This window comes from Crassostrea angulata, chromosome 5 (assembly GCF_025612915.1).
Source record: "Crassostrea angulata isolate pt1a10 chromosome 5, ASM2561291v2, whole genome shotgun sequence".
Classification (NCBI taxonomy): domain Eukaryota; kingdom Metazoa; phylum Mollusca; class Bivalvia; order Ostreida; family Ostreidae; genus Magallana; species Magallana angulata.
This window is the reverse complement of record NC_069115.1, coordinates 42,767,710-42,795,525: the sequence shown is the minus strand read 5'-3', so window position 1 is coordinate 42,795,525 and position 27,816 is coordinate 42,767,710. Positions and strand designations below refer to the sequence as shown.

General features: G+C 32.3%; 2 protein-coding genes and 1 pseudogene across 2 annotated transcripts; all 3 read left to right on the top strand.

The window, feature by feature from the left end:
• Positions 1-518: 518 nt before the first annotated feature.
• On the top strand, positions 519-10,265 carry LOC128185440 (uncharacterized). Its single transcript, XM_052855032.1, has 7 exons — positions 519-548; positions 971-1,006; positions 1,239-1,292; positions 4,321-4,417; positions 6,016-6,169; positions 8,231-8,324; positions 9,519-10,265. The coding sequence occupies exons 1-7, from the start codon at positions 519-521 to the stop codon at positions 9,522-9,524; spliced, it is 471 nt and encodes a 156-aa protein (XP_052710992.1). The 3' UTR covers positions 9,525-10,265.
• Positions 9,678-17,490, top strand: LOC128185439 (high mobility group nucleosome-binding domain-containing protein 5-like; annotated as a pseudogene).
• Positions 17,491-17,558: 68 nt separating this feature from the next.
• LOC128185438 (uncharacterized) lies at positions 17,559-27,781 on the top strand. Its single transcript, XM_052855030.1, has 5 exons — positions 17,559-18,582; positions 18,697-18,750; positions 18,883-18,936; positions 26,392-26,498; positions 27,662-27,781. Exons 1-5 carry the CDS (start codon positions 17,559-17,561, stop codon positions 27,779-27,781), a joined length of 1,359 nt encoding a protein of 452 aa, XP_052710990.1.
• Positions 27,782-27,816: the final 35 nt, after the last annotated feature.

Genomic DNA, 27,816 nt, shown 5'->3' with positions numbered 1-27,816 from the left:
ACATATATGTTATACAGATTATGTGGACATCAAGTATTTTAGAATAACCTTTAGGCAGACCTTAAATTAAGGCAGACAAAAACGGGTCTGCCTGATTTTAAAAGCAATAATTAACGTTGGGATAATTATTAATTAACTTTGTTTATCATTTTTTTGCAATAACTAAACACAATTATTTCATGGAAATACTTTTTGTGTTTATTGTTTATTTAAGGTCACAATAAAACAACATTAAAAATGTTGAATGTATGTTTTTACAAATACGCAGCATACCCTTTAAGTGGACGATGTTCAACTTGATAAAAACCATACTTTTTAAGAGTATGTTTCATGTTTTTAAACATTTTTTATCATTTACGATAATGTTTTATCAGATCCCATGCTTTTTTCCGAAAAAAAAGTTACGATAAAAAAATCGATATATTTGCCACCGTGCCAAGTCTTCATTTGAAATATATTTTTTGTCCGAAAATGAGCCTCGGTCTTTTTCTATGGGTTGCGAAGGCTTCCGAACAAACATGGCTGCTTTGAGTTACGGCAAGAGATGCGTAAGTAGGATCAAGCTTATATAGACTAGCTTATTAAGTTTCTATGTTGATATTTTACTTTTAATCATTAAAATTCTTTTGTTGTCACACTCTGTTCATGAAATATGACGACAAAAAAAATGTTGAACGAAGGAAAACATTTCAAGGACTTGTCAAAGTTAAACAATAAAACACCAAAATGATTACTAAAAAATTGAATTAAAACAAAATATTTGCAGTTTTAAGTAAAGAGAGAACTAATTCTATGAGATGCATGCATTTCAAGACAGTAGGTTTTACATGATACATAATATGACGTCATGGTTGATTTTTGCGTCACAACAAAATAGATTTATTGTGAAATTAGCTAATCTATAGTGTTACGTTTAGGAGTTAACATCGTATTCATATTAATTTAATGCATAATATGTATACCTTTTCAGCTAAAAGCAGTCCTAGAAAACGATATAAAGAAAAAGGTAGGAACATTTATAATTCAATTCATGTAAACATGCATGCCCTAGCCTACTGTATAACTGTTGACTCATTACTGTAATATCGCAAGAGGTTGCTTGTTAAATTATAGATTATAACCGAAATCATGTAAAAAATAATTCAGTGATAATTTGGATAATTATTAAGTTTTCCTAGCAAACATATTGTTCATATGAAGGGGGGGGGGGGGGGGTAGGAACTCTTCTGTTTCTTGAGGTAAACATTTCCGGTTTACATGTTTACTCTCGTGACTCGTCTGCCACGGTCTGGGTAAATATCCTGTAATTTCTAGCATTTTATCTTGAATTTCAATAACATAACATGAAAATTTGTATATAGGTATTAATCTGTTTTACGGTGCTACCGTTCTGGCGAGGGCAGCAAGTATGTACACATACCTTGCATCATTGTCAACCTAGTGTTATTTAGGTATCAACGAACGTTAAAGAATTTTTGAGAGAGTATTGCTCTACAATAAGTATGGTTAAGGTATTAATTTTACAATAAGTATGCCAAATGTATCAATTTTAATGGTTATGGTACATACAAAGCAATCCCTTACCCCTCTCCAGAGAGGGAGAGAGACTCGGAGAGAGAGAGAGAGAGAGAGAGAGAGAGAAAGTCTGGTCCCTGTTTGTAGTTGTGTATTTTCCCACTTTTAAATTTAATGGTTTGACTTTATGCAATATCTACATAGATTTTTTAACTTTATTTTTTCTCTTTATTCCTTTTTATTTAGTTCAAAATGTCCTATTGTTTATTTCCTCCCCACTCATATAGGCCCTACTTTAATACCTGCCTACTGTACATGCATGCACAATTAGGCCTAGCTTAAAAATGGATCGATATGACAGTAAAGTATGGCTCTTGCTAGTATATATTTATATAATCTCTATATTAAAAACAAAATTAAAAACAAGTCATACAATGTCAATGAGGCAGGTATCGCAGTCTATACTGAAATACTGAAATAGCTAGTACACGCATTACAGATGTTTGAGCCACCTCTAAATTTATCATGGGAAATAGAGCGCGAGAGCACTGTGACGACATCCATGACTTTGTTCGTCTTTGTTTATGTATCTCGAAGCATGTAACAAATCTCTTGAGTCTCGCCAAACAATATGCGGTACTCAAAACGTGTCCTCAAACCTTAACACACTGTAAATTACGAGTTAAAAGTCGTCCATTTTTGGCATAGCACCACGGATGAAAACATTAGAGAGCATTAAGGGACGTAGACAAAAAATTTTGTTTGATGAGCTGTAGGTTAAGCTCGTTCTTTTTCCCGCGCACACTGGTTCTGAGAGCTCGCTTCGCTCGCCGGCCGACGAGCTGCGCTCGCTATAATAATATTATATGTATTATGTCATGGGAATTTTGAAGATTTTTGGTGGTTCGGTGTGTAGTGAATAAACAAGGCCAGTAACGTTATGTGGTCAGTAATAATATCTGGCATCACTAAGTCTTGTATCACTTCTAACAAATAAGTTCTGTAGAATAGTGTCAAGTAATGTGTGTACATTTTTTGTATTATTACAATCGGGTTCGTTATCGGGTTCGGGCTGTTCAATATTATATAGCTCTTTGGTTTGATTCGGGATACAGAAGATGGTAAGAAATGATATTGTGCATAACAGGGCATTATTTTCACAAATTTCTACCAGCGAATACTTAATGGACTTGGCGAAATTGCACAAGATAAATCAGAGACATAAATGTTACTTATGTCTCTGGATAAATTAAAGAGTATTATTTTTCTCCACTTTGTATATTTCAAGAGGCCTGGTATAACATGTCAAATATTATCATTAACCTTAAAAAATCCCAAAGAATATATGTTACATTTAAATACAGTAAAATGAAGTCTGTTTTCAATCTAGAGTAGAATATATAATTTGAATTTCCTCTGTTCTTTATCTCTTATTTTTAAAAAGAGTAAAGCTTTCATAAAATATTACAAACCGGTCAGGGATCATGTGTATTGCTTGAGCTGCAGTACTCTCAGAATGCTTTTCAACTAAATTAGATGCATATGGGCTTGTATAACTAATCACACACCAGTTCCCCAGTGAAATGTTGACAATCTTTAACCCAAGATATTTACATGAACTGACAAGACTGACTTGAAAATATGAGCCGGTCCTATGATATTGTGGTAGTTAAATCATTTTGTCAAAAAATCAATATGGAGATATTTCCAGAAATTAATGTTATTGTGAGTTTCCTCTAATTAATATATACCCCAGTGATGTTCAGCGTGTCTTTGTTTACTATGCCTAAAAATATCCCGATGTCAAAATTCAATTTCAGCACGTGCTACTGTACGTAAACAGAAATACTGCCTACCATAGAACCTGTGGTATCATATGTATTATAATTATAATAAACAATACAATTTAATAATGTATATTTACATTTGCAAATACATTTCCTTATGTGAACCTATAGAATAGCGAAAACTTTCAATTCTGTATGAACTTTTTTGTGATGTCACAATGTTCATAGCACGCGCTTATCGCTTGTTGCTTGGATTTCGGCTTCACAGGATTTGATCACGTGACAAACCAACTTCATATCCCGGTGAACTTTTATTTGTTTATTTCTTAAATATTAGTTTTAAAACTCACTAATAGTATAGATATATATTGCTTAAAGTAAATTTTTCCCTATGTTTTGATAATATTAATGAAAAACAGTGACTTGTGAACCCAGCTGTTATCTCTAGAGATTTCAGACATGCACAAAATCAAAACAAAGTTTGACAGTTTGATAAAATATGTTTTCTACTCTGTTAATTGGATGCAAGAACCATTAAAAAGCAATATTAGTGAGTAGCAGTATCGTCATTTCATTAGTTAGATAGGTCTGGAGTGAAACATTTGAATTCGAAACGAGAATCCTGCCTTCAGGTGGAAGGGATGAATATTCTGTTTTCATAATGGTGCCGGTTCTGATGTTTTTCTTGCAAATAAAATATCAAATTGTCGAAAGAGCCATGAAACAACGGCTATTTCGGACTAACTGACTACATGTAACTACAGATAACTATAACCACCCATCAAGCTTTATTGTTACCATTCTCACCATCATGATATTTTTTTAGCCCCTCTTTCAGGAATGATGCTATTAATTAAGTTCTTGAATTATTTATCATATTATAAGGAGATGAATTTGAGCAAACCTTGATATGTTATATATATATATATATATCTTCTGATTTTTCATAAAATGTACAATTTACAGTATTATTGATTGATCTTGCAATAATCTTAGTCATATAATACATACTTTTTAGAAAAAACGTTTGTCGCCTGATGCTGAGGCACAGCATTATTGTGAGGCAGGTCTTGACAAGGACGGCTTTGAAGTCAAATATATATCAGACTATAAAGGTAGTATTTTTTTTTCTTTAATACATATTTTCTTATTTATATTTGAGTAATTTATTTAATTATGTTAAGATATCGCTGATGGATATTATCATTAACAGAAAACCACTCAACTTAATATTGTACTAATTCTAAATTAAGATACTGTAGACATATTTTTTTCCACGGGGTCATAATTCCGCGGAATCAAAATATCAATTTAATGCGCGGGTAAATACTTACGCGGATTCTTTGAATGAAAAAAAAATCATTTGAATAATTATTATTAAATTTAGTTCTGAGCGATTTTCATTACCTAGAATTTGTCCAACTTCGGACTTAAATTGTAAGAACTGTTCACAGTGAACAGTAATGATCGGTTGTGCACTGGTCGGTAGTCATTAGTTAGCCGTCAAGATGTTACAACAAATATTTTAATCTTTATTAACTGTCAATTTATAGGTTCACATGTCGTTTAAATTATGAGTTGATCAGTTTTATCAATTAAAAATCAGAGCACAAAGGGATCTAAAAATTGCAGTAAAAACACAGGTCTTAGCGTGTAGTTAATTGGGTCATTGAAAGACAGACCCGCTTTGGGTTATTTGTCTTCTGACACATGCCGTTATTTCAAGCTGGGAGAAGTTTAAATTTCATGCAAGTAAATTTACAGAAAATTCAAATCTTTAGGAGATAAAATTATTTATTATGTGAATTCTCAAAACAAATTTGTTTGAGTTTGCATATATAAAAACGATAACACATCGGGTACACGTATAGGCAAGTGTTATATAATGTATTAACTTCCAGTTATCCTTATTCATGTAATGCAATTTCAAAATTTCGTTCCAAACTGCACTTTAAGTAGCCTGGGAAAAAATTCTGCGGAAAATTTGTGCCCGCATTCATAGTGTAAATTAATACCAAGCGGACAAAAGTACGTCTACAGTAATCTTAATGACACTTTCAGAATATTTCTATGATTTCCCTATGCATATAATAGCATCAATGTGAATTTCTTTTTTTAATATCTCTTACTAGTAAGGTTGTATTGGACACCTCCAAATTGTGACATACTTCGAATTTAAGTAAACAATCATATCAAGTAAAATTTTATGATTAAAATGTTAATATAGACAGGTGTCCCATACCACCTAGATTCCAGGATTCTCTCAAACACTGGTGTTTAAAATCAGAAGCATTTAATGATATATATAATATATATTATCCTCTTTTTAAAACATTTTACTGACCTTATATTGTGACATTATTCCCTATGCACAATGATTTTAACGAAAGTTCATTCTTTTTTTTAACCAAATCTTTATGTGGTTTTGAAAAATACCGTATTAATTTGATTAATAAAGAAATTTTGCATTTCATTTCAAAATTTTTAGTAATATAATGGCGTGTGACCAGTTCTCGCCACCTACCATTTTTCGCCAGTGCATTCTTACATCATTTTAATTATCAACACATAAAATTATATATGAAAAATTACGTAACAATACACTGGCGAGAAATGGTACTCGGCGATAACTATTTGTATGAAAATGTTAAACGTGACCCGTACTTGTAATGTTTTGTTGCCAATCAGGAGTTTCATTTCATCCATAAAACAGGGTTTGGCGTATTTAGTGTGGCTGAGCATGCGAAAGGGGATTTTCTATTACAATATGCTGGGGAGAAAATAACGAAGAACGAAGCAACTGAAAGGATGAAAAAGTCAACAGAAAACAAATTCTTCTTCTATTGCTACAAAGGACAGGACTTATGGTAAGAATAGTTTTGAATACTTTATTGAATCTTATGTATACTTTTGTGATGTTAATGAGATATTACATGTGCATAAATATGGGTACATGTACCAACCGATGACAAGACTTGCTGTTTATATATAATAATGTTGTGTTTACATGTACTATGCCTAAATAGTAGTCAGGGTTTGAGACAATATTAGTGCACAAGCCTATTGTTATTATTATGCCGACTGTTGAATATACGGACATGCTTTGCTATAAGTACATGTAGCTGTGACGTTCGAGTGTTGACAAGTCCCTAAAAATAATCACTGGAAAAGCAAGTGTTTGTTTCTTTTTCAAATTAATCAATTGATTTGATAGTTTATTTAATCAACAATTTGTTGTACATTAAAAAGTCAACAAAGGTTTATGTTCTTTTCAAGAAATGAGAGACGTTTGGCCTTGCCGAGAAAACTCGAAATGTTTAGCAGACGAAATCTCATTGAATTTTTTTCTTGTACATTCGTTATCAAGCGTCATTTAAAAAAGCGTTTTTGTGATTCTCATGTAGAACAATGTAGAATTTCTTTGAAAAATGTTCAATCAATTTGTTCAAAAGTTCATTAGAAACTTTAACTTTAAAATTACCGTCAATAATGAAGTGTTTTTGGAAAAACGAATAATTTTAATTGCTTGATGTCAGCCGTACATATCTAAATTTTATATAGATAAATACCGTTATTTATAATAACGGCTAATTTAGTGTAGCGGTAACGCGTTGGGCTTCAAGCTGGAATGATTTTAGCGTTGTGAGTTCGAATCCTGCTGTCGGCGCTTGAAAGATTTTTGTTGAAAACATTTGCCGTGCTCTATTACGGCATAGTATGCTTACGCTATATAAATCCTTTAATACTATGCGAAAATAGATGAGTACTGAATATATAGTGACAAACAGACAGAAGGCATAAAAATTTCTCTTAGACTATGTAATGTTTGTGAATTTGTTTTATTTGCTTCCGATTTTTGATTACGCTTTCGTGTGTGAAATCATTAAAGATGAGTGTGATATGCTTATTATACAGTCCCCTGTAAATTAATTCAACAAATAAAATGCATATTTTATTATAAAAAAACCCCATAATTACAAGCATAGGGTAATTTTATTGATAGAAGGCATACATGTTAACTCTATCGCTTTATGTTGAAGTCTACAGCTTTTTACATCTGAGTCTGTTTCCCGCTTACTGCTTTGATTTGGAGATCTACTGCTTTTCTTCAAAATACATTCGTTGTTTTGTTAGATAGCCATTTGGTCCAAAAACCCTGTCAGGTTTGAATTATTAAACTCTGGTGTAGGAATACATGAGACTATAAAAATATCTTAGTTGTTCATATTATATAAAATCTGATTATTTTCAAAGTGTTTATTGATAAGTTTCCTTGAAAAACAATGCCTCAGCATACATTACATTGAATTTTTCTATTATTTTCAAGAACTAAGTCTTGTCAGCGGTGAAGATTTGTGCTTAGGTCCAAACACTGTTTCACTTTGGGTTTGCCAGAGTAACTGCATAGGAGAGTTGATTAAAATCAACTCCCAAAAATGATAATGTGTCAAAGAAGATATCTTGATATTTTCCCTTTCATCAATTTCAATTGTATTTCTTTCACAGGTATGTGTATTTTAAGTAAAAATCATCAAAAACAGATTGAAGCAATAACTTGGGATAGAGTAAAGTTCTTTATAAATAATATTATTTGTAAAATTTCGATAACTTGGCCTATTTTTTACTGAACAAAGGCAATTGTTAAAGTCTCCAAAAAATAAAATAGCTTTAACAGTTGGATGGTAAATACATGCAAACTTTTTGGGGGGCAGGAGTTGATATTGCTAAATATGTCAAGTTTTCTATATTATAGTTGATATCCTTCTCTCTCTCTCTCTCTCTCTCTCTCTCTCTCTCTCTCTCTCTCTCTCTCTCTCTCTCTCTCAATGTCATGAACATGAACAAAAGTTGTCATTAAAAAATTCTGATGAAAATGAATTACACAAAATTATTTTACATTTTCCTGAAACTGTGTTTGCATGTTTGAGGACTTTCTGTGATGGTTTGGGGCTAACAATGTTTTCTACCTTATACATACCGGGCCGGTACATGTACATGCTAACCTACAGTGGTGAAAAAGAGGTAAATTTAGAGCCCCAAAGAGATGGCATTGTGTGTGGCCTTTTTTGTGTATATTTTAAAGCACATAGTTTTATATACTATTTATGTAAATAGAGATTCTTATTAGTTATTCTTACTGGGGCTGTAAATTTACTTTGAGATAAGCAGGGCATTTGAGTTATCCGTGTTGACATACCCGGGTTTTTTATAATCACTTATATAGTAAAAATGGGTGGGACCACAGACGTACCTCGAGATATCTGCGGTATTCTAGATATTGGTGCTTGAGATACCGAAGTTTAACTGTATCCAGAAAGTCTCTCCTTATTTCAATTTTGAAAAAAGGTTCACAATTGATAGAAAAATTTGCAAAGTATATACAAAGCAATATGTACAAAAATACAAAGCCCATTAATGTGAAGAGTGTTATTTCATGTATATAGTATAAATTACTTAAACTTAAGGTACCTTACTACAGCTAGACTTTACTTTTCAAGACACTATATTACAAGATGGCAGTTAAAGGAATATGAGCTGCAATTTTCATGATGAAAATTTTTTTAACGAAAATGTCAAAAATATCATGGTATTTAAATTTCTTTTCGCCAAATTTTTGTGAAAAGGGCCGTTACGGAGCCTTAATTGGAGCGAAATTGAATTATTGTTATCCTGTACAAAAATTGATTTGCCATATGTTCCTTAGAAGAGATATCTTTTCTCTGACAAAAATTAATGATTTTTTTTCAACCTTATTTATCATAAAAAATTAAGTTACATGCAGACTTAGCATCCTAGCAGGATTTACAGCAAAATGAAATTCTAAAAAAATACAGCTCATATTGCTTTAAATGTATTGTTATGGTATATTGTTGTTAAATATCATTTATTTATCATAATTGCTCAGCAGTTAAAACATTGGGCTTGTGAACTGCAGATCATGAGTTGGAATCTGCCTATGACTTTTGTTCATGAATACTAGTGTACTGAATTGAATTTTTAAAAATACAGTTTTTTATCCAAAATTTACCTCCTATTTGATTTCTACACTTCTTATTCATCATGCAATCTATCATAATCAAATTTACATAATCAAGTAGTGTTGTGCTGATTTGAGAAATTATTTCAAGGTGTAGTGAGCCACATTATTAATAAAGGTAAAATACAGATTTTTTTTTCTTCATTTGTTATTTATAATTGTTTATTTTTTTGTTTTAGCATTGATGCAGAGGGTGTCAGTAACAGCATTTGTCATTTTGTGAATGATGCAGACAAAACAGCCAATTCAGTAATGAAGCTTAAAGTTTTTCATGAAAAGGAGTACCTCTGTCTGTATGCTATGAAGGATATACAGCCAGGGGAAGAAATTCAATATAATTATGGGGACAAAGAGAACCTTTGGTGGAGGAGCAAGGTAAAGTATATTAACTAACATCATGGAGAAACTGAAATTATATACATGTAATTGATAAATAATAAAAATGAAAAAAAAAAAACATTAAAATTTTTTGAAGATGTTATTTAATGTTAATTGTTTTAACTTCATACCCAATGTTTAAGGTTCACATTTTTTGTATGTTTGTTGCCCTCATGTCTGTCTATCTGTCTGTAGATTCAATTTATTTTAAATATCCTGCATGGATAAATTAATTTAAATATGTGTGGATATGTTAAACAATATCACAACATGTTTGAACTAAATTAAATGTTCTGTGTTGGTTGGCATGGATGAGGGTTGAGGTATTAATTAAGGAATGAAAATTCTATGTTTTATCATCTGTATATAACTAGCAGGTTGATTTATTTCAAATGGACACCAGTTTTGTTAAAAAAACCCAGAATGATGTCAAATCTGAAAATTAGAAAAATTAATGTTATAGTGCCTAGAATATAATTTTATTTTCAATTGATTTACTCAACAGTAATTACTAAGATGGCACATAATTTTTTTTCAAAACTTTTCAGGATGTCTGCAAGTTTGGTAAATGTCATTTATAATTGCTGAAATAGTTCAAATAAATTTCATCTGATTTATTTTATTTATATATTTTCTTTTTAATGTTTTTATAGTTATTATTACCCTTGTGTATATATCAATTTAACATATTGTCTAATTTTTTGGTTTCAAATTGCATATGTGCCTTATTTAACAGTCTTTGATTGTCCTTATGTTAGTTAATAGAATAAAAACTGATAATAAGTAATGAAATAATAATGACCATATTCCTGAGTATAGGATACTTTTGGAAATTATGTTACACACCCATTCTGGCATTTAGAACTGGATTTTGTTTGAAACTTGCTGTTTCAATTAAAAGTATTTAATGTAATTGACAGAATTTGAGGATGATGACTGTGATGATATTGATGATGATCCATTTGATATCAGGAAGATTTCGGGTAAATAATATTTTAATGACAATTTTTTAGACGGATATGATCATGGTGAAGCTTCAGTGTAAATAAATTAGTCATAATCAAGTGGTGTAAGCCAGCTAGTGCACATATTGTACATGTACCTCAAATGCTACATGTTATTGGTTATTGAGAAGACAGCATTTTTTATGGTGGGCTTTATTTGAAAGATATTATTATTCTATCAAACAATGCTGCTAATGTTACACTGCATTGTTATTGCTTACATTAAATGGGATCAGTGATACATGCATGTGGTCAAATAACCATAATAATCTATCAAGAGAAACTGATTGTATTTTAGTAGAAAGTCATCGGGCTGACTGTTTAAAATAAATTCTATGTTCAATATCTCATTTGTTTGCATAAATTAAGGAAAAATTGTCATAAAAAAATTTATTTATTTTTTCCAGTTACATTTTACTTAATGCAACAAAAATACTGCATTTGTACAAATAGGAAATGCTTGGGGCACATCATGAATTATACATCGGATATTTAATGGGATGGTCTTTTAAACTGACAGGAAAGATCATTAAACAGCTAGTCTACATGCAGCTAGAATACTCACTATATATGTATATATGTGACTGAAAATCACTCGTTTGAAAACTTTTTGTTTCTTTTCATTTTGTTGCCCTCCCTTATAGTTTGGTATTTCAAAGTTAACGCCTAAGATTCAATGAGAATATTTTTGAATATGAAGCAAATTAAAAAGTTACTGCTATAATTATTGGTATACTTTTCCTTATTTTCTTTTACTTTTGTGTTAGATGTCAGCTCAGAGGAAGATTACATTTCAGATAGCTGTTCTGATTCTCTACAATCAGAGATCATACAACAATTATGCTTTAAGACAAAGAACTTCAAGGTAATAGTAAACATATAATATTACATGTACATTGCTGAGCAAATCATTCAAAATGAGTATCATATTACCTTCAAAAGTTTGATGAATGGTTTTAAGTTAAGTGTCCAGTCTTATTTAAGGACTAATCAACAATTATACCCTCCTTAGTACGGAAAATACTTAGCATAGAAAAGTACCAAGATACTCAAGAAAGAACAAAAGAATTCTTTGATGTAATAGTTCATGTTCAGATATGAATTTGTGACTTATTTAAACAGAGGAGTATTGTTTGCCAGCCCCAGTGATAGTATATATAATACTGTAAAGACGTTTGCTTAATATCTAGAATAAATATTGCAATTCAAAGGGGTGAAAATTATGCAAGTGTAAAATGGTGAAAATTATCCTATATTCATTATAATTACCTAAGCTTTAAAATTCACTTACTAGTAATTATTAAATCTCATGTGATGTTTTTTTAGCCAGCGGATTTGGGGCAACGAGAAGAGAATACTGGAGAAGTGTTCAATGAAGATGATGGGGTAAGTTAAGAAAGAATGTCTCTCGTATTCTGTCTCAGATATTTTAATATGAACTATATATATGTAAACAGTATTTGGAGGACACAAGTTAAGGTGTCTGCTTAAGAGGGGTAAAAGGAATTATTAATTATACACCTATAATCTATAATAAAAATATGTAATTAATCCTGTATCTCATACATAGTCAGAAAATGGAAGTGTAGAATGGTGAAGATTACCCTGTATTCATTATAACTACAGTACCAATCAGACCCAACCTAACACCAGAGTAAACCTCCAACTAAACACCTGGTATACATTCGAGGTTAACTTGGGGTTTACTCTGGGTTTACTTTTGAAAATTTGTGTCCAGTTTGGGTTTACCATGGATCCACTCAGTATTTACTTTGGGTTTACTCGTGTTTACTTTTATAGTCCTCTTTAAACATTGAAATGTGAAGCAGACCCATCTTTTATCTATTTATCTTACTGCCTGTAATGCCCACCTCTCGTATATTCGAAATACACATGTAGCGTCTGCCTTAGTGGTCTTTTTACAGGGGTTACTCTCTAGTTTACTCTGGGTTTACTCTAATTAACCTGGAGTTAAACCCGAAAGTAAACCGAGGGTTTAGTCTGGGTTCACTTTCTGTAAGATTGGTACTGTACCCAAGTTTGGTATATCCAACCTTTTTTTTAACTTAATGGGGTGTTTTTTGTAGCAAATGGATTTAGAGCAACGAGAAGAGAATACTGGAGAAGTGTTCAATGAAGATGATGGGGTAAGTTAAGAAAGAATGTCTCTCGTATTCTGTCTCAGATATTTTAATATGAACTATATATATGTAAACAGTATTTGGAGGACACAAGTTAAGGTGTCTGCTTAAGAGGGGTAAAAGGAATGATTAATTATACACCTATAATCTATAATAAAAATATGTAATTAATCCTGTATCTCATACATATTTAGAAAATGGAAGTGTAGAATGGTGAAGATTAACCTGTATTCATTATAACTACAGTACCAATCAGACCCAACCTAACACCAGAGTAAACCTCCAACTAAACACCTGGTATACATTCGAGGTTAACTTGGGGTTTACCCTGGATTTACTTTTGGAAATTTATGTCCAGTTTGGGTTTACCATGGATCCACTCAGTATTTACTTTGGGTTTACTCGTGTTTACTTTTATAGTCCTCTTTAAACATTGAAATGTGAAGCAGACCCATCTTTTATCTAATTATCTTACTGCCTGTAATGCCCACCTCTCGTATATTAGAAATACACATGTAGCGTCTGCCTAAGGGGTCTTTTTACAGGGGTTACTCTAGTTTACCCTGGGTTTACTCTAATTAACTTGGAGTTAAACCCGAAAGTAAACCGAGGGTTTAGTCTGGGTTCACTTTCTGTAAGATTGGTACTGTACCCAAGTTTGGTATATCCAACCTTTTTTTTAACTTAATGGGGTGTTTTTTGTAGCAAATGGATTTAGAGCAACGAGAAGAGAATACTGGAGAAGTGTTCAATGAAGATGATGGGGTAAGTTAAGAAAGAATGTCTCTCGTATTCTGTCTCAGATATTTTAATATGAACTATATATATGTAAACAGTATTTGGAGGACACAAGTTAAGGTGTCTGCTTAAGAGGGGTAAAAGGAATGATTAATTATACACCTATGATCTATAATAAAAATATGTAATTAATCCTGTATCTCATACATAGTCAGAAAATGGAAGTGTAGAATGGTGAAGATTACCCTGTATTCATTATAACTACAGTACCAATCAGACCCAACCTAACACCAGAGTAAACCTCCAACTAAACACCTGGTATACATTCGAGGTTAACTTGGGGTTTACTCTGGGTTTACTTTTGAAAATTTGTGTCCAGTTTGGGTTTACCATGGATCCACTCAGTATTTACTTTGGGTTTACTCGTGTTTACTTTTATAGTCCTCTTTAAACATTGAAATGTGAAGCAGACCCATCTTTTATCTATTTATCTTACTGCCTGTAATGCCCACCTCTCGTATATTCGAAATACACATGTAGCGTCTGCCTAAGGGGTCTTTTTACAGGGGTTACTCTCTAGTTTACTCTGGGTTTACTCTAATTAACCTGGAGTTAAACCCGAACGTAAACCGAGGGTTTAGTCTGGGTTCACTTTCTGTAAGATTGGTACTGTACCCAAGTTTGGTATATCCAACCTTTTTTTTAAATCAATGGGGTGTTTTTTGTAGCAAATGGATTTAGAGCAACGAGAAGAGAATACTGGAGAAGTGTTCAATGAAGATGATGGGGTAAGTTAAGAAAGAATGTCTCTCGTATTCTGTCTCAGATACTTTAATATGAACTATATATATGTAAACAGTATTTGGAGGACACAAGTTAAGGTGTCTGCTTAAGAGGGGTAAAAGAAATTATTAATTATACACTTTTGGAAATTTGTGTCCAGTTTGGGTTTACCATGGATCCACTCAGTATTTATTTTGGGTTTACTCGTGTTTACTTTTAAAGTCCTCTTTAAACATTAAAATGTGAAGCAGACCCATCTTTTATCTAATTATCTTACTGCCTGTAATGCCCACCTCTCGTATATTCGAAATACACATGTAGCGTCTGCCTGAGGGGTCTTTTTACAGGGGTTACTCTAGTTTTCTCTGGGTTTACTCTAATTAACCTGGAGTTAAACCCGAAAGTAAACCAAGTGTTTAGTCTGGGTTCACTTTCTGTAAGATTGGTACTGTACCCAAGTTTGGTATATCCAACCTTTTTTTTAACTTAATGGGGTGTTTTTTGTAGCAAATGGATTTAGAGCAACGAGAAGAGAATACTGGAGAAGTGTTCAATGAAGATGATGGGGTAAGTTAAGAAAGAATGTCTCTCGTATTCTGTCTCAGATATTTTAATATGAACTATATATATGTAAACAGTATTTGGAGGACACAAGTTAAGGTGTCTGCTTAAGAGGGGTAAAAGGAATGATTAATTATACACCTATAATCTATAATAAAAATATGTAATTAATCCTGTATCTCATACATAGTCAGAAAATGGAAGTGTAGAATGGTGAAGATTACCCTGTATTCATTATAACTACAGTACCAATCAGACCCAACCTAACACCAGAGTAAACCTCCAACTAAACACCTGGTATACATTCGAGGTTAACTTGGGGTTTACTCTGGGTTTACTTTTGGAAATTTGTGTCCAGTTTGGGTTTACCATGGATCCACTCAGTATTTACTTTGGGTTTACTCGTGTTTACTTTTATAGTCCTCTTTAAACATTGAAATGTGAAGCAGACCCATCTTTTATCTAATTATCTTACTGCCTGTAATGCCCACCTCTCGTATATTCGAAATACACATGTAGCGTCTGCCTAAGGGGTCTTTTTACAGGGGTTACTCTCTAGTTTACTCTGGGTTTACTCTAATTAACCTGGAGTTAAACCCGAAAGTAAACCGAGGGTTTAGTCTGGGTTCACTTTCTGTAAGATTGGTACTGTACCCAAGTTTGGTATATCCAACCTTTTTTTTAAATCAATGGGGTGTTTTTTGTAGCAAATGGATTTAGAGCAACGAGAAGAGAATACTGGAGAAGTGTTCAATGAAGATGATGGGGTAAGTTAAGAAAGAATGTCTCTCGTATTCTGTCTCAGATATTTTAATATGAACTATATATATGTAAACAGTATTTGGAGGACACAAGTTAAGGTGTCTGCTTAAGAGGGGTAAAAATAAGTTAATATCAATTTGACTGCATAAGCTGGATATTAATTTTAAAGAACACTCTATAAAACGTTTTTGTTACCATGCATTATATCAAAGTTTTTGAGGTTTTACAATGAATTTAAAATCTAAACACTTCATGACCTAAAGATGGATTTGAGGTCAAAGGTCAATGCCAGCAATTTTTACTTTTTTTAATAGGTTGTAACACTTTTGTTTCCTGTTGATATCTCAGAAAGCATTTTGTGCTTTTGCAATTAATTAAGATATCATAACTACTTCATTTTAATTTAAAGTCATATACATGTAGATTAATTTCAACTTTAAAATCACTTTCGTTATCCTAATCTTTATGTATAGCATGAATATTTTTGAATTAGTTGTAAAAAATCAGTGCTTAAAGTTAAAAGGACTATATATGATAAGGGCCTAAAATGGCCCCCTAAAATGAACATCATCCTTTTACTATCATTCTTTGTTTTCTTAATACAGATATGTATGTGATGTGTTTACATAATATTCATTTTGGTTCAAGTGCCCACAATTTAGAAATATGACATTGTAAAGACAACCTTTTCCCGCCTTTTTTGCATTTTTAGCGTAAAACAGCTTGTTTTCAAGCAGTTTTTCCTTCCGAAAACATAGAGCGCATTCATGAACAAATAAAATATTTTAATCAGAGATGTATCTAGCCAAGACTAATAAATGACAAAAAAAATTTACTTGTTCAAGCATGCGCTCTATATTTCCCATTCGTAAATATATAAGAAAAATGTCAATTGTTGGCCAATTTTGATTGAATTATAGAAATCGCGTCACTTCTGACGTCATATACTGCCAGTGAGTGCAAATAAATCACATAAATAGATGAAAAATATATTTTATATCAACTCTTCTAAAAAATTAGTTAACATTTTATTGTACCCGAAACACTTAAAAAATGGCGAATTCTGGGGGCCAAATTTAAGTCTTATCATATATAGTTCTTTATAGATTTATAAATTTTCTTTGTTTTAGAGATTTGAAGATTCAGCGTTAAAAAGTACCCGAGCTAAACCGAAAAAGGAAGTATGTAGTAGAATGTTGATGTAACAATTTTATGAAGAAAAAGACCATTAGATTAACAAATATTCTTACAGTGAAGGATCTTTTATAAAATTTAGAGAGATATTCATCTTTAAGTTTGCTTGCATTAATCATATCTATTCTATTCTTTCAGTCGAATGTGTGTGTTTTGCAGTAAAATAATTGAAGGAGGAAAGTTGAAAAGGCATATAACAAGTCACAAAAAAACACATGAGGAAGTTGCAGCCATCCTTAAAAAACCAGTTGAAGAGCAAAACAAATGGTTTGAAGAAAAACGTCATGAAGGAATATACAAATACAACATGCATCATTTGGACGATAATGATACCAAATTGATGAGGGAGAGGAAACCAAAAACGCCGGATGAGCTTCGGATGTGCTTGGCATGTAAAAAGTTTTTTTCCAACAGAACGTTTTACAAACACAAAGAAACTTGTAGCAGTCAAGCTCAGCCAGTTAAAACTAAAACACTAAGGCCTCTCGACCTTCACTATAGTGAAGAGTTTGTTTTGAATATCCTGAATAAATTTCGAGATGGTTCTATTGGAAACTTCATAAGAGAGTCCAAGATTGTTCAAACAATTGGATATAAACATTATCTTGCTAGACGATCAGAATCGAGTAAAACTACAGAGGTGAGAAGAGAAGTCATGATGGAAATGAGAGAACTCAGCAGACTGTTCTTTTGTTTCAAGTCTATTGCAGAAGAGGAGCTTTCGTTTGAAGAAATGTATGAAAGAAACCATCTGTCAACTCTAAAGGAAGCTTTCTCAAATTTATGCACAGGAGAAGAAGGAGAGAAGTATGGTTTGAAAATGAACTTAAACAGCATTTTCCAAAGAAGCATAAAGATTCTTTTGGGATATTACTCAGAAACACAGCTTGACTCCAAAGTTAAGGAATTGGAGAGGTTCAGAAAAGCGTACAATTTCAACCTTCCTGATATTGTTGGTAAAGCCAGATATCACACAGAGAAGAACTCTTTAAAGAAGGCAAGACTCCCCAAGAGCCTTCCACTTGAAGATGAAATGAGGAAATTGAAACAATTTCTCATTCAAGAAATAGATGACACCGTGGAAAACTTTTCACTTAATCGGTACACATGGCTTCGTTCATTAGTAGTCGCCCGATTAACTCTATATAATGCCAGACGAGGAGAAGAGGGTTCAAGGCTACTGCTTGAGGAATGGTATGATGCCATAAATTCAACCTGGATACCTCAGGAAGCAGTTGAAAGTGTTAAAGATGATGCAGAAAAGTACCTCATTGGCCAATATAAACTAGCATACATGGCTGGGAAAGGGAGAAAGTGTGTTCCAGTTCTGATTCCGAATGATTTGGTAGGGCCAATTGAACTGCTAATATCACACAGGCAGAAGTTTGGGATTGCAGAGACTAATAATTTTTTGTTTGCAACAAAAAGTTCAAGTTCACATTGCTCTGGATGGCATGCAGTATTCACTGTGTGTGAAGCAGTTGGCATATCCTCAGTCACAGCAACAAAAAATAGGCACAGAGTGTCAACAGTTTATGCTACCCTAGATATGTCGGAAAATGACAGAAAAATATTTTATGACCATCTAGGTCATAATGAGGCAATAAATAAGGACAACTATCAGTGTCCTCCAGGAGTGACCGAGGTCTTGCATATGGGGAAGTTTTTGAGCTCGCTAGAAGGTAAAAACATACTTCATACGAAAGTCAGTTTTTTGCATCTTACTTTTAAGTAGCATTACTATGTTAGGTATATCAATTTCGATAAATGTAAATGGAATTGCTTTTCTTTCTCAGATGGCTTACCAGTAGCGGCACCAGAAAGCCATGAGAAGAAGACAAAGACAAAAGGTAAGAATAGTCAGGATTTTAAAAATATTTTACATGCTTATTATTTGTTAATTTTAAAATTGGTAAACAATATGTGACTTTGCATGTTAAGAAATATATTGATACTAATTCTCTTGATTTTAAACTTAACAGATACTAGAACACAAAGTGCAGAAATTGTTAGTGAAGGAAAGAAGCAAAGAAAAGGTTAGTCTGTAATATACACTTTGCATGAATCCCACTACCAGAGAGAACCTCTTTCGTAGCTCACAGAGATGAAGTCTGGGGGAGCTTATGCTATACCCCCAGTTTTTTTTTTGCTTCGGCGTTCGGATCTGGTTTAAGTTATTGTTGCAGGTCCCGTATTTTAATTATTATTGATTGTGCATCTTGACATACTTACGGACATAAGACTTGTATTCTAAATTTGGGCCATGAATTTCAGATGGTGGAGGAGGTTTTTGGAGCAGGTTAAAGGTTTTGGAGCAGGTGCCCTTTGATTACTATATCCTTGTTATTGCTTGTCTTAATTTCACTAAACTTGTATGAATGGTGCATCAAATGATACTCATGCACTGGACAGGCTTGAATGCAAAAGTTTTGGATGCCAAATGAGGTTAATGTTTTTCGAGATAGTTAAAGGTTTTGGAGCAGGTTCCCTTATACCTTGTATCAAACAAAATAATACTGTATCGTATCATATTGTATTATACGATATACTATCATATTTCATACAACAATATCATATGATACATTATAAAGAGGTGTTGGCGTATTTGATAGCTTCGACTGATTTGGACACGTTAGCTCCGGGTTTGAGTCCGGTCTGTCGCTATTACTGTAACATTGTAACCTTGGGCAAGTTACTTAACTCTACTAGTGCACTCTCTCTACCCAGGGGTTAAATTGGGTACCTGGCTCATGAGACAACCTGGCTATGTGGATAAAAAGCATTAGCGCCGTAGTTTGGCAGCTCTGCTTGTAAGCTCCAAGTTGAGGATCCAGCAGTTGCATTACTTGATACAACAAATGATTACATGTTTGTGCATATTTTCTGGTCTAGATTTAATATGCTTGTAATATCCTTTATTTCTACAAATAAACCAATATGCTGATCTAATATTCTGCAAGTCTCATCAAAATTAAACTCTGTACAAATTTTTTTTATGAGTTTTATGTATAACTTGTGCATATCAATCATTACTATTAAAGTAAAAACAAAGAAAAAGCTTTGAGTTTTTAATACACTTTTTTTTAAAATTTCTATTTCCAAAGACTATCCAGCATTTGAATTTATCTTTTCAGACTCATTTCGCTGGACAGAAGCGAACACGAAAGCTGTAATAACAGATTTTAAGGAGTGGGTAAACACCGAAAAGGGAAACAGTCTACCAAGTTCGTATTTTTTTTCTTTCCATGCTTCAGTGAAAAAATTCTTTGACAAAAGCAATTTTTCTGTAAGTTTATGTTATCTACAACGTTCAGTTGAGACCTTTATTTGAGCATGTAATATGCATACAGTTATGCAAACAGGAAACTTTGCATAGTGACAGTAACTTATGGTTTTTAGCTCACCTGAGCTGAAAGCTCAAGTTAGCTTTTCTGATCAAAATTTGTCCGTTGTCTGTCGTCGGCGTTGTTGTTGTCGTTGGCGGCGTTGTCGTTGTAAACTTTCCACATTTTTTTCTTCTTCTCCCGAACCACTGGGCAGATTTCAACCAAATTTGGCACAAAGCATTACTATGTGAAGGGGATTCAAGTTTGTTCAAATGAAGGGCCACGCCCTATTTAAAGGGGAGATAATTGAGAATTATTGAAAATTTGTTGGTATTTTTCAAAAATCTTCTTCTCAAAAACTATTCGGCCAGAAAAGCTTAAACTTGTGTGGAGGCATCCTCAGGTAATATACATTCAAGTTTGTTCAAATCATGGTCCTCGGGGGTAGGGTGGGGCCACAATAGGGGGATCAATTTTTACATAGGAATATATAGAGGAAATCTTTAAAAATCTTCTTCTCAAAAACTATTAGGCCAGAAAAGCTCAAATTAAAATGGAAGCATCCTCAGGTAGTGTAGATTCAAGTTTGTAGAAATCATGGTCCCCGGGGGTAGGGCGGGGTCACAATAGGGGGATGAAGTTTTACATCGGAATATATAGAGAAAATCTTTAAAAAATCTTCTTCTCAAAAACTATTAAGCCAGAAAAATTCAAATTAAAATGGAAGCATCTTCAGGTAGTGTAGATTCAAGTTATTCAAATCATGGTCCCTAGTGGTATGGTGGGGCCACAATGGGGGGATAGATTTTTACATAGGATTATATAGAGAAAATCTTATTCTCAAAAACTATCAGTCCAGGAAAGCTCAAATTTGAGCAGAAGCATCCTCAGAGAGTGTAGATTTAAGTTTGTTCAAATCATGGTCCTCGGGGGTAGGGTGGGGCCACAATTGGGGGATAAATTTTTATACAGGAATATATAGAGAAAATCTTTTTAAAAAATCTTTTAAAAACTTTTAGGCCAGGAAAGCTCAAATTGGCGTGTAACCATCCTCAGATAATGTACATGTAGAATCAAGTTTGTTCAAATCATGGTACATTGTACCTAGGGGTAGGGCGGGGCCACGATGGGGGATCATTTTTTATATATAGAGAAAATCTATAAAAATCTTCTTTTCAAAAACTATTAGGCCAGGAAAGCCCAAATTTGAGTGGAAGTATCCCCAGATCGTATAGATTTAAGTTTGTTTAAATAGTCCAGGGGTAGGGTGAGGGCACAATGGGGGTGAATTTTTACATAGGAATATTTAGAAAAAATCTTTAAAAATATTCTGGGAAAGTTTTTGGTCCAAAACTCAGTACTTTGTTTGAAAGCACAGGCTATGCAGATTTAAGTTTGATGAAACCATGATTCCCTAGAGAAAAGTGGGGCCACGAAATAGGGGGGGGGGTATATAGGAATAGAGAAAATCTTCTTACAGGTACAACAACAAAAGGGGCTTGGTATTTACCAAAAAAAAAGATGTGGATAAAACTTAGCAGACTTTGAATTTTTTTTTGCAATATCTACTGTACTTAGTTGTCAAGATATTCTGATACTGAACTGCTAATTTGATCAGAGTTAAGGCAATTGTTGCTCAGGTGAGCGATGTGGTCCGTGGGCCTCTTGTTTTACATTACACACACTTTACATATATTATAGAATTAAATATTACATGTAGATATACTAGTATTCTTATATGACGCAATGCACTTTAAATTTCATAAAGTTATGTTTTCTTTCAGGTAAAACATGTCTGGAGGAGTACTTAAGCAGATCGACATCCCTTGCTTGCACAGTTCTGCAACTCAGAACAAAAATTATGAATGAGCAGAACAAAAGAAAAAAGAATCATTCCAATCGATTAAAAAAACTTTCTTTTTAGATTTTTTATAACAAAACTTTCAATCAAATACCTTTGTTTACTCCTTTTTAGCTAACCTGAGCTGAAGCTCATGTGAGCTTTTCAGATCACTTTTTGTATGACGTCTGTCAACTTTCACATTTTCAACTTCTTCTCTAGAACCACTGGGCTAATTTCAACCAAACTTTGCACAAAGAAACCTTTAAATGGCTTTCAAATATGCTCAAATGAAGGACTAAGTCCCATTTAAAAGGGAAATGATTTTTATTTTACATATCATATTTTAAACAAATCTTCTCGAAAACCATTTGGTTGGAAAAGCTGAAACTTGTGTCGAAGCATCCTCAGTCATGTAGATTCAAGTTTGTTTAAATCATGTTCCAAGGGGGTAGGGTTGAGCCACAATGGGATAATATATAAGTATTTACATAAGTAATATATAAAGACAACTCTTCCAAAACCTTTTTCTCAAAAACCAAAAGGTCAGACAAGCTGTAATTTGTGTTGAATTTTGATTAAATCAGGATGCTCAAGGTTAGGGAGGGGTCAAGATGGGGGGGGGGGGGGTCAAATTTTTACATAAGATTATATCGAGAAAAAATCTTTAAAAATCTTTTTCTTTTAAATTTTTTTTCTCAAAAGCCATGCTGTGACTTATGTTGAAGAATTATCAGGTAGTGCAAATTTCATCATGTTCAAATCATGATAATGATCTTGAGGGTATAATTAGGTCACAATAGGGGGGGGGGGGGGTGGTATAATTACCTAGGAAATAATTCTGATTCTCCAAAACTCAAATGTTATTTGTATTTGTTATTTGTTATTCATATGGTATTGCTTATAACCAATCATCTTGACCTTTATGATTCTCAGTTGTTCTCAACTGTGGCCCCTGAGCTACACAATGTGTTCAAAGTTTGATGTTATGAACTGTTCTTCTTGATCTTCTTGAGAAATGAAATGCTCAACATGTAGTTAATTGATGATAAAATCATCAACTTTCGAAAGAAGCTCAATGTATAGCACAATAAAATGTGTTTTAAAAATCTATTTTCCTACATTGTTCAGATATTTTCTAAATGGCCGTATAAAGCTGATTTCATCATTGATGTCGTTGCTCAAGTGAGCGATGTGGCCTATGGACCTCTTGTTTGGAAATTATCTTGGTCACTTTTCAAACCAAATTTAAATTCTGCCTGTTATTCTAACAAACATTGAAGATAGCTACATGTTTGATGTTTAAATGTTTCTTCACATAGATTTTACAAGCAAATTATTCCCCATCAAATCCCATTTCAATTTTTTGCACAACTGATGGCAATTAATAAAGTTTGCTTGATTATCATATACAATGTAGAGATCTAGAAGTTGCATTATGTCTTTGTATTACATATTGTTTTTAAATTAATTTAACTATAGGAAACAAAAATTAAACACACTTCCTTGATTGTGTTTCAGAAATATTACATAGTTGTTTTGAGGCAAAGAAGTAAAAAACCAGGCCCGTGGAGTGCATTGGTTTTTTTGTTGACATAATCTTTTAAGGAAAAACTACTGTGGTGTTAAACATCTATTAATTATTATGAGAATGTTGTGCATGTACCTGGGTTTAATTTATTCATATACCAACGATTAGAACTAATGTTTATGAATATGCATAGTTGAGTTAATATAAATGTTTTCATGTTTACATGAAATACATGTAGTTAAGTATTTACTGTTAATTAGAATATAGTGACTCCTAAAATTAATTTAAACTTACTAAACTATTAAAATGGATTAGTACAACCGTACAAAGTTTTTGGTTTTTTTAAACTCTGTAGTCCGTTAGAGTTTAAGCTGTATCTTTAAAATTTTAATACATTTAATTAAAAAAATAATTCTTATATTTTATACAATAATGGAGGTAATAATGAATTAGATTTATTTTAGTTATTGAGCATGTTATCAATATGTGTATAATTATGATACATGTACTTATATCATTGCTTCAGTTGTTTCGGTAACTGTGTTGATCTGTTTACAACATAAGTGCATATCAAATCAAAATACAATATCATGCAGTAATTTTCATGTCCAGAACAAATTAAAATGAGATATCATGTTAGTTTCATTTGTAATACTAGTTCATTTTTAATGTTCTCATCTGTTATATATATATTTCTGATCATCGGTGTTTTAATATTAAAAATATTAAAACTTGGAATCGCTTTTCTTGTCATTCATAAGAGGTTTGTTATTACATGTACCAGTGTACAATTTAAATAAAATTATTATTTTAAGTTAGAAATTATAAAGTTATTTCCTTTAAAAAATAGTAATGATGTTGTGACTTCTTCATCAAGTTTTAATGATTCTAATATTAATCAGTTAATTTAGATTTGAATAAATTTTTTACCTATGACTATATAAAATATAAATTTTTAAACAGATTTGCTGGCACAACCGCACAATATACACTTAAAAATGTGTTAAGAGATGAATACGACATTGCTTTAAAATAAATACTATACAATTAAGGTAGGAGTTAGGTTACCAAAAAATAATGTTTGTAGAATGCAATTGCTTTTGCATTTTAATTAACACTATTGAATGTATATTGAAATTACTACTATTTATATTATTGTCTGCCTGATAGGCATTTCAAATATTAATATATGTCTACCTTATATTGTATTTATATAATGTCAGCTTAAAGTCTACTACATGGTTTTGAAAAATTAGGCAGACCTCTTAAAATGTATATCTCTTTGGATGCAATATATCTTAACAACAGTCTACCAATGAACATACTTTTGTGTTTTAATAGCTTGTTGAGATGGACAATGAATAATATTGAGATTTAAAAAAAACTATATATGTCTGCCTAAGTATGGTTTTTTAGCCATGTCCGCCTATTGGTGAAAGCAGGTATATATATATATATATATATATATTATTGATATTAATTATAACTTATCGGATCCAGGGGGCCCCTGGCACCCCAGGTGACGATATACCTGAGGGTCTCTGCGGAGATGTTGCCTCGCTTGTAATGTAATTTATTGAATAAAATATATATATGTCCAAAAAAAAAAAAAAAAAAAAAAACTTGTGGTGTATTTACTATAGATATTCTTGTTTTAACTCGTGATGTATTCGGCAACGTTGTGTAAAAATAAAATACGGTTAAAAAGTTTCATTAGTTAACAATGTTTTATTGTATATAAAAATTAATATCCTGTTTCAACAATGAATTTACGTGTATTGTTTATCATACTGTGGACAAGAGGAGCATGCATAAACCAATCATTGCAAATTTAAGTTATTTAATATACAAACAATTTAAGACTCGTTTTTCCAAGAAATGACTTATGACTCTAGGTTGGAATTGTCTTCAATATGAATATATATTATGAATGATCAATGGTAGGGATGTTGCGTTGCCAGATTTTGACAGTGCTGAAATAAGTTCATGTTGAGAATACATGATTGCACGTTTTTCAAATTTGATTTAGGTTTTAGTATGTTATAATTCATTCAATCGACATGAAAGACAGTTATTTAGTTAAAGCTATATAAACTGTATTTTTTTTTAAATTCTATTTTGCTGCAAAAACTAGTACGATATATAAGTATGCATGTAACTTTTATGATAAATATGATTTGAAAACGTCATGAATTTTAGTCAAAAGAAAGATTTCTCCCCTTAAGAGTAAATAGCAGATAATTTTTTTACAGGACGACAATAATTCAGTTAAGGCTTCTAGACGGCTTTTTAGACAAAAATATGGCGTCTTAAAATTTAATTGCTTGTATACTCTGTTTATGTTTCTATGTGGTTAATAACTTCTGATTTTAATGCCATTAGTTTGTAAAAAAAAATCATTACAATTTGGTTACTTGTAATAGTTTTAAAACTTCTACATGTAGGTATTTAGAATGCTTTTGAAAATTTTGAATATATATATATATATATATATATATATATATATATATATATATATATATATATATATATATATATATATATATATATATGGAGTCAGAGAGTATGAACCTGCCATGCCGTAGTTCGCAAGCAGACGGTAAAACAGAGGTCAGAGAAAAGCGAGGCGATTGCAGCAGTTAAGGAGCAAATCAGATTGGAATGATGATGATCTTAGTTTTTTTTATTATCAATGAAAATGATTTTTATTATAGAAAATATACCTAATTAGAATATTTGAGTTGCTGTATGGAATAAATCTACAATGCCTATAAAAACCATGTGATACTTTTAGGTGAGCATGAAGAGGAGGTTGAAATAGAGAACAGAACAAGGACGTCTGATCATCAGGGGATCGAGGTTGCAATCTCTGATGAGGAGGAGGGGGGGGGGGTGGTCAAAGTCAGGCGTCATTGCTGAAACCATAACAGATTATGTGTTAATTCTTCACTTCCTCACTTTTTATATAAGTAATGAAAATATCTCTTTAGTTTATCAGTAGATTATATCTACTACTTCATGTAAGGTTTGTTTGAAAAAGTTACATGTACAATGATAAGAACTGATGAATTCCTGTCCTAAATTAAATACTGTATACACTCACCTATAAGTCGGATATTTGGGAGTAGAAAATTGAGTGAAAATCTGGGGTCCGACTTAAAGGGGAGACAAGGTTAAAATAATAATTCACAACAGATAATTAATAAATAGTCATCATAAATGCATTGAGACTGTACTCTTTAAAGAAAACAAATTTAATTTGATTGTTATTCCTAGACATAATTTAAGCAGTCAATCATTTATATCTGAAGTGATAGTAGCTATAGGTTTCATATTTCACAAAACAATACAAGCCAACACCTTAGTTTAAGGGGCTAATTATCGACCTAATCAGTCAGTTGGGGATTAAATCACTATCATCAAATTTTCAAAAGCATTTTCAATACCCAGAAGTTTTGAAACTATTACGAACTTGTGATGAGTTTTTTTTTTAATAAACTAATGGCATTAAAATCAGAAGTTATAACCACATGGCATAGAAACATAAACAGAGCAATTATGGAGTTAAATAAAGACTTTTTGAAACACAATACAGTTTTTTTATGATTAAATGTGGTAATATTATTGAGTGTTTCTGTATATCAGCTGTCCTAAAAAAAGCGACCCGACTTATAATTAAGAAAGTCAACAGCAAAACCGTCATAATAAAGCTGTAAAATGACTTGTATGCGAATAATGCTTACAGGCGAGTACATGTATATACGGTAATCAAAACTATTATGTATGCATTAGGCATAGAAACATATTTACCCTCTAACTGTACAGATGCATACTCTTTTTTTGACTCTCCAAACTTTTCAAGATTAAAGCATTTTTTGTGATGCTATATGACTGCTAGCTAAATATATACCATACATCTATGTATAGCAGGGAAACCCGTGAATTTTAATTGTGTCCATGAATGCACATTTACAGACTATCGTAACTCATTATTAAAGCATTGCATAAAAAAACGTATACGTAATGACTGCTTGTCATATAGCTATACTTATGTATAAATGTAGCAGGGAGACCATAGAGAGACTATCCGACTCCAGGAACTGTACAAGAAACGCCAGAAGGAGCGAGAGAATGAGGAGATAGAAACGAGGAGTATACACCAACCTCTCAACAAGATCAAGTGAAAGGTCAAGGTCACAGCAATGGAGTAGGCCACACT

Excerpts from the sequence above, each read along its gene's own strand:
- LOC128185440 (XM_052855032.1), top strand. The coding sequence starts at position 519 with ATGGCTGCTTTGAGTTACGGCAAGAGATGC. Across the intron at positions 4,418-6,015 it reads ATATATATCAGACTATAAAG|GGTTTGGCGTATTTAGTGTG; the intron begins GTAGTATTTTTT and ends TCCATAAAACAG. Across the intron at positions 6,170-8,230 it reads TACAAAGGACAGGACTTATG|GACTTTCTGTGATGGTTTGG; the intron begins GTAAGAATAGTT and ends TGCATGTTTGAG.
- LOC128185438 (XM_052855030.1), top strand. The coding sequence starts at position 17,559 with ATGGAAATGAGAGAACTCAGCAGACTGTTCTTTTGTTTCAAGTCTATT. Across the intron at positions 18,583-18,696 it reads GTTTTTGAGCTCGCTAGAAG|ATGGCTTACCAGTAGCGGCA; the intron begins GTAAAAACATAC and ends TTTCTTTCTCAG. Across the intron at positions 18,751-18,882 it reads GAAGAAGACAAAGACAAAAG|ATACTAGAACACAAAGTGCA; the intron begins GTAAGAATAGTC and ends TAAACTTAACAG.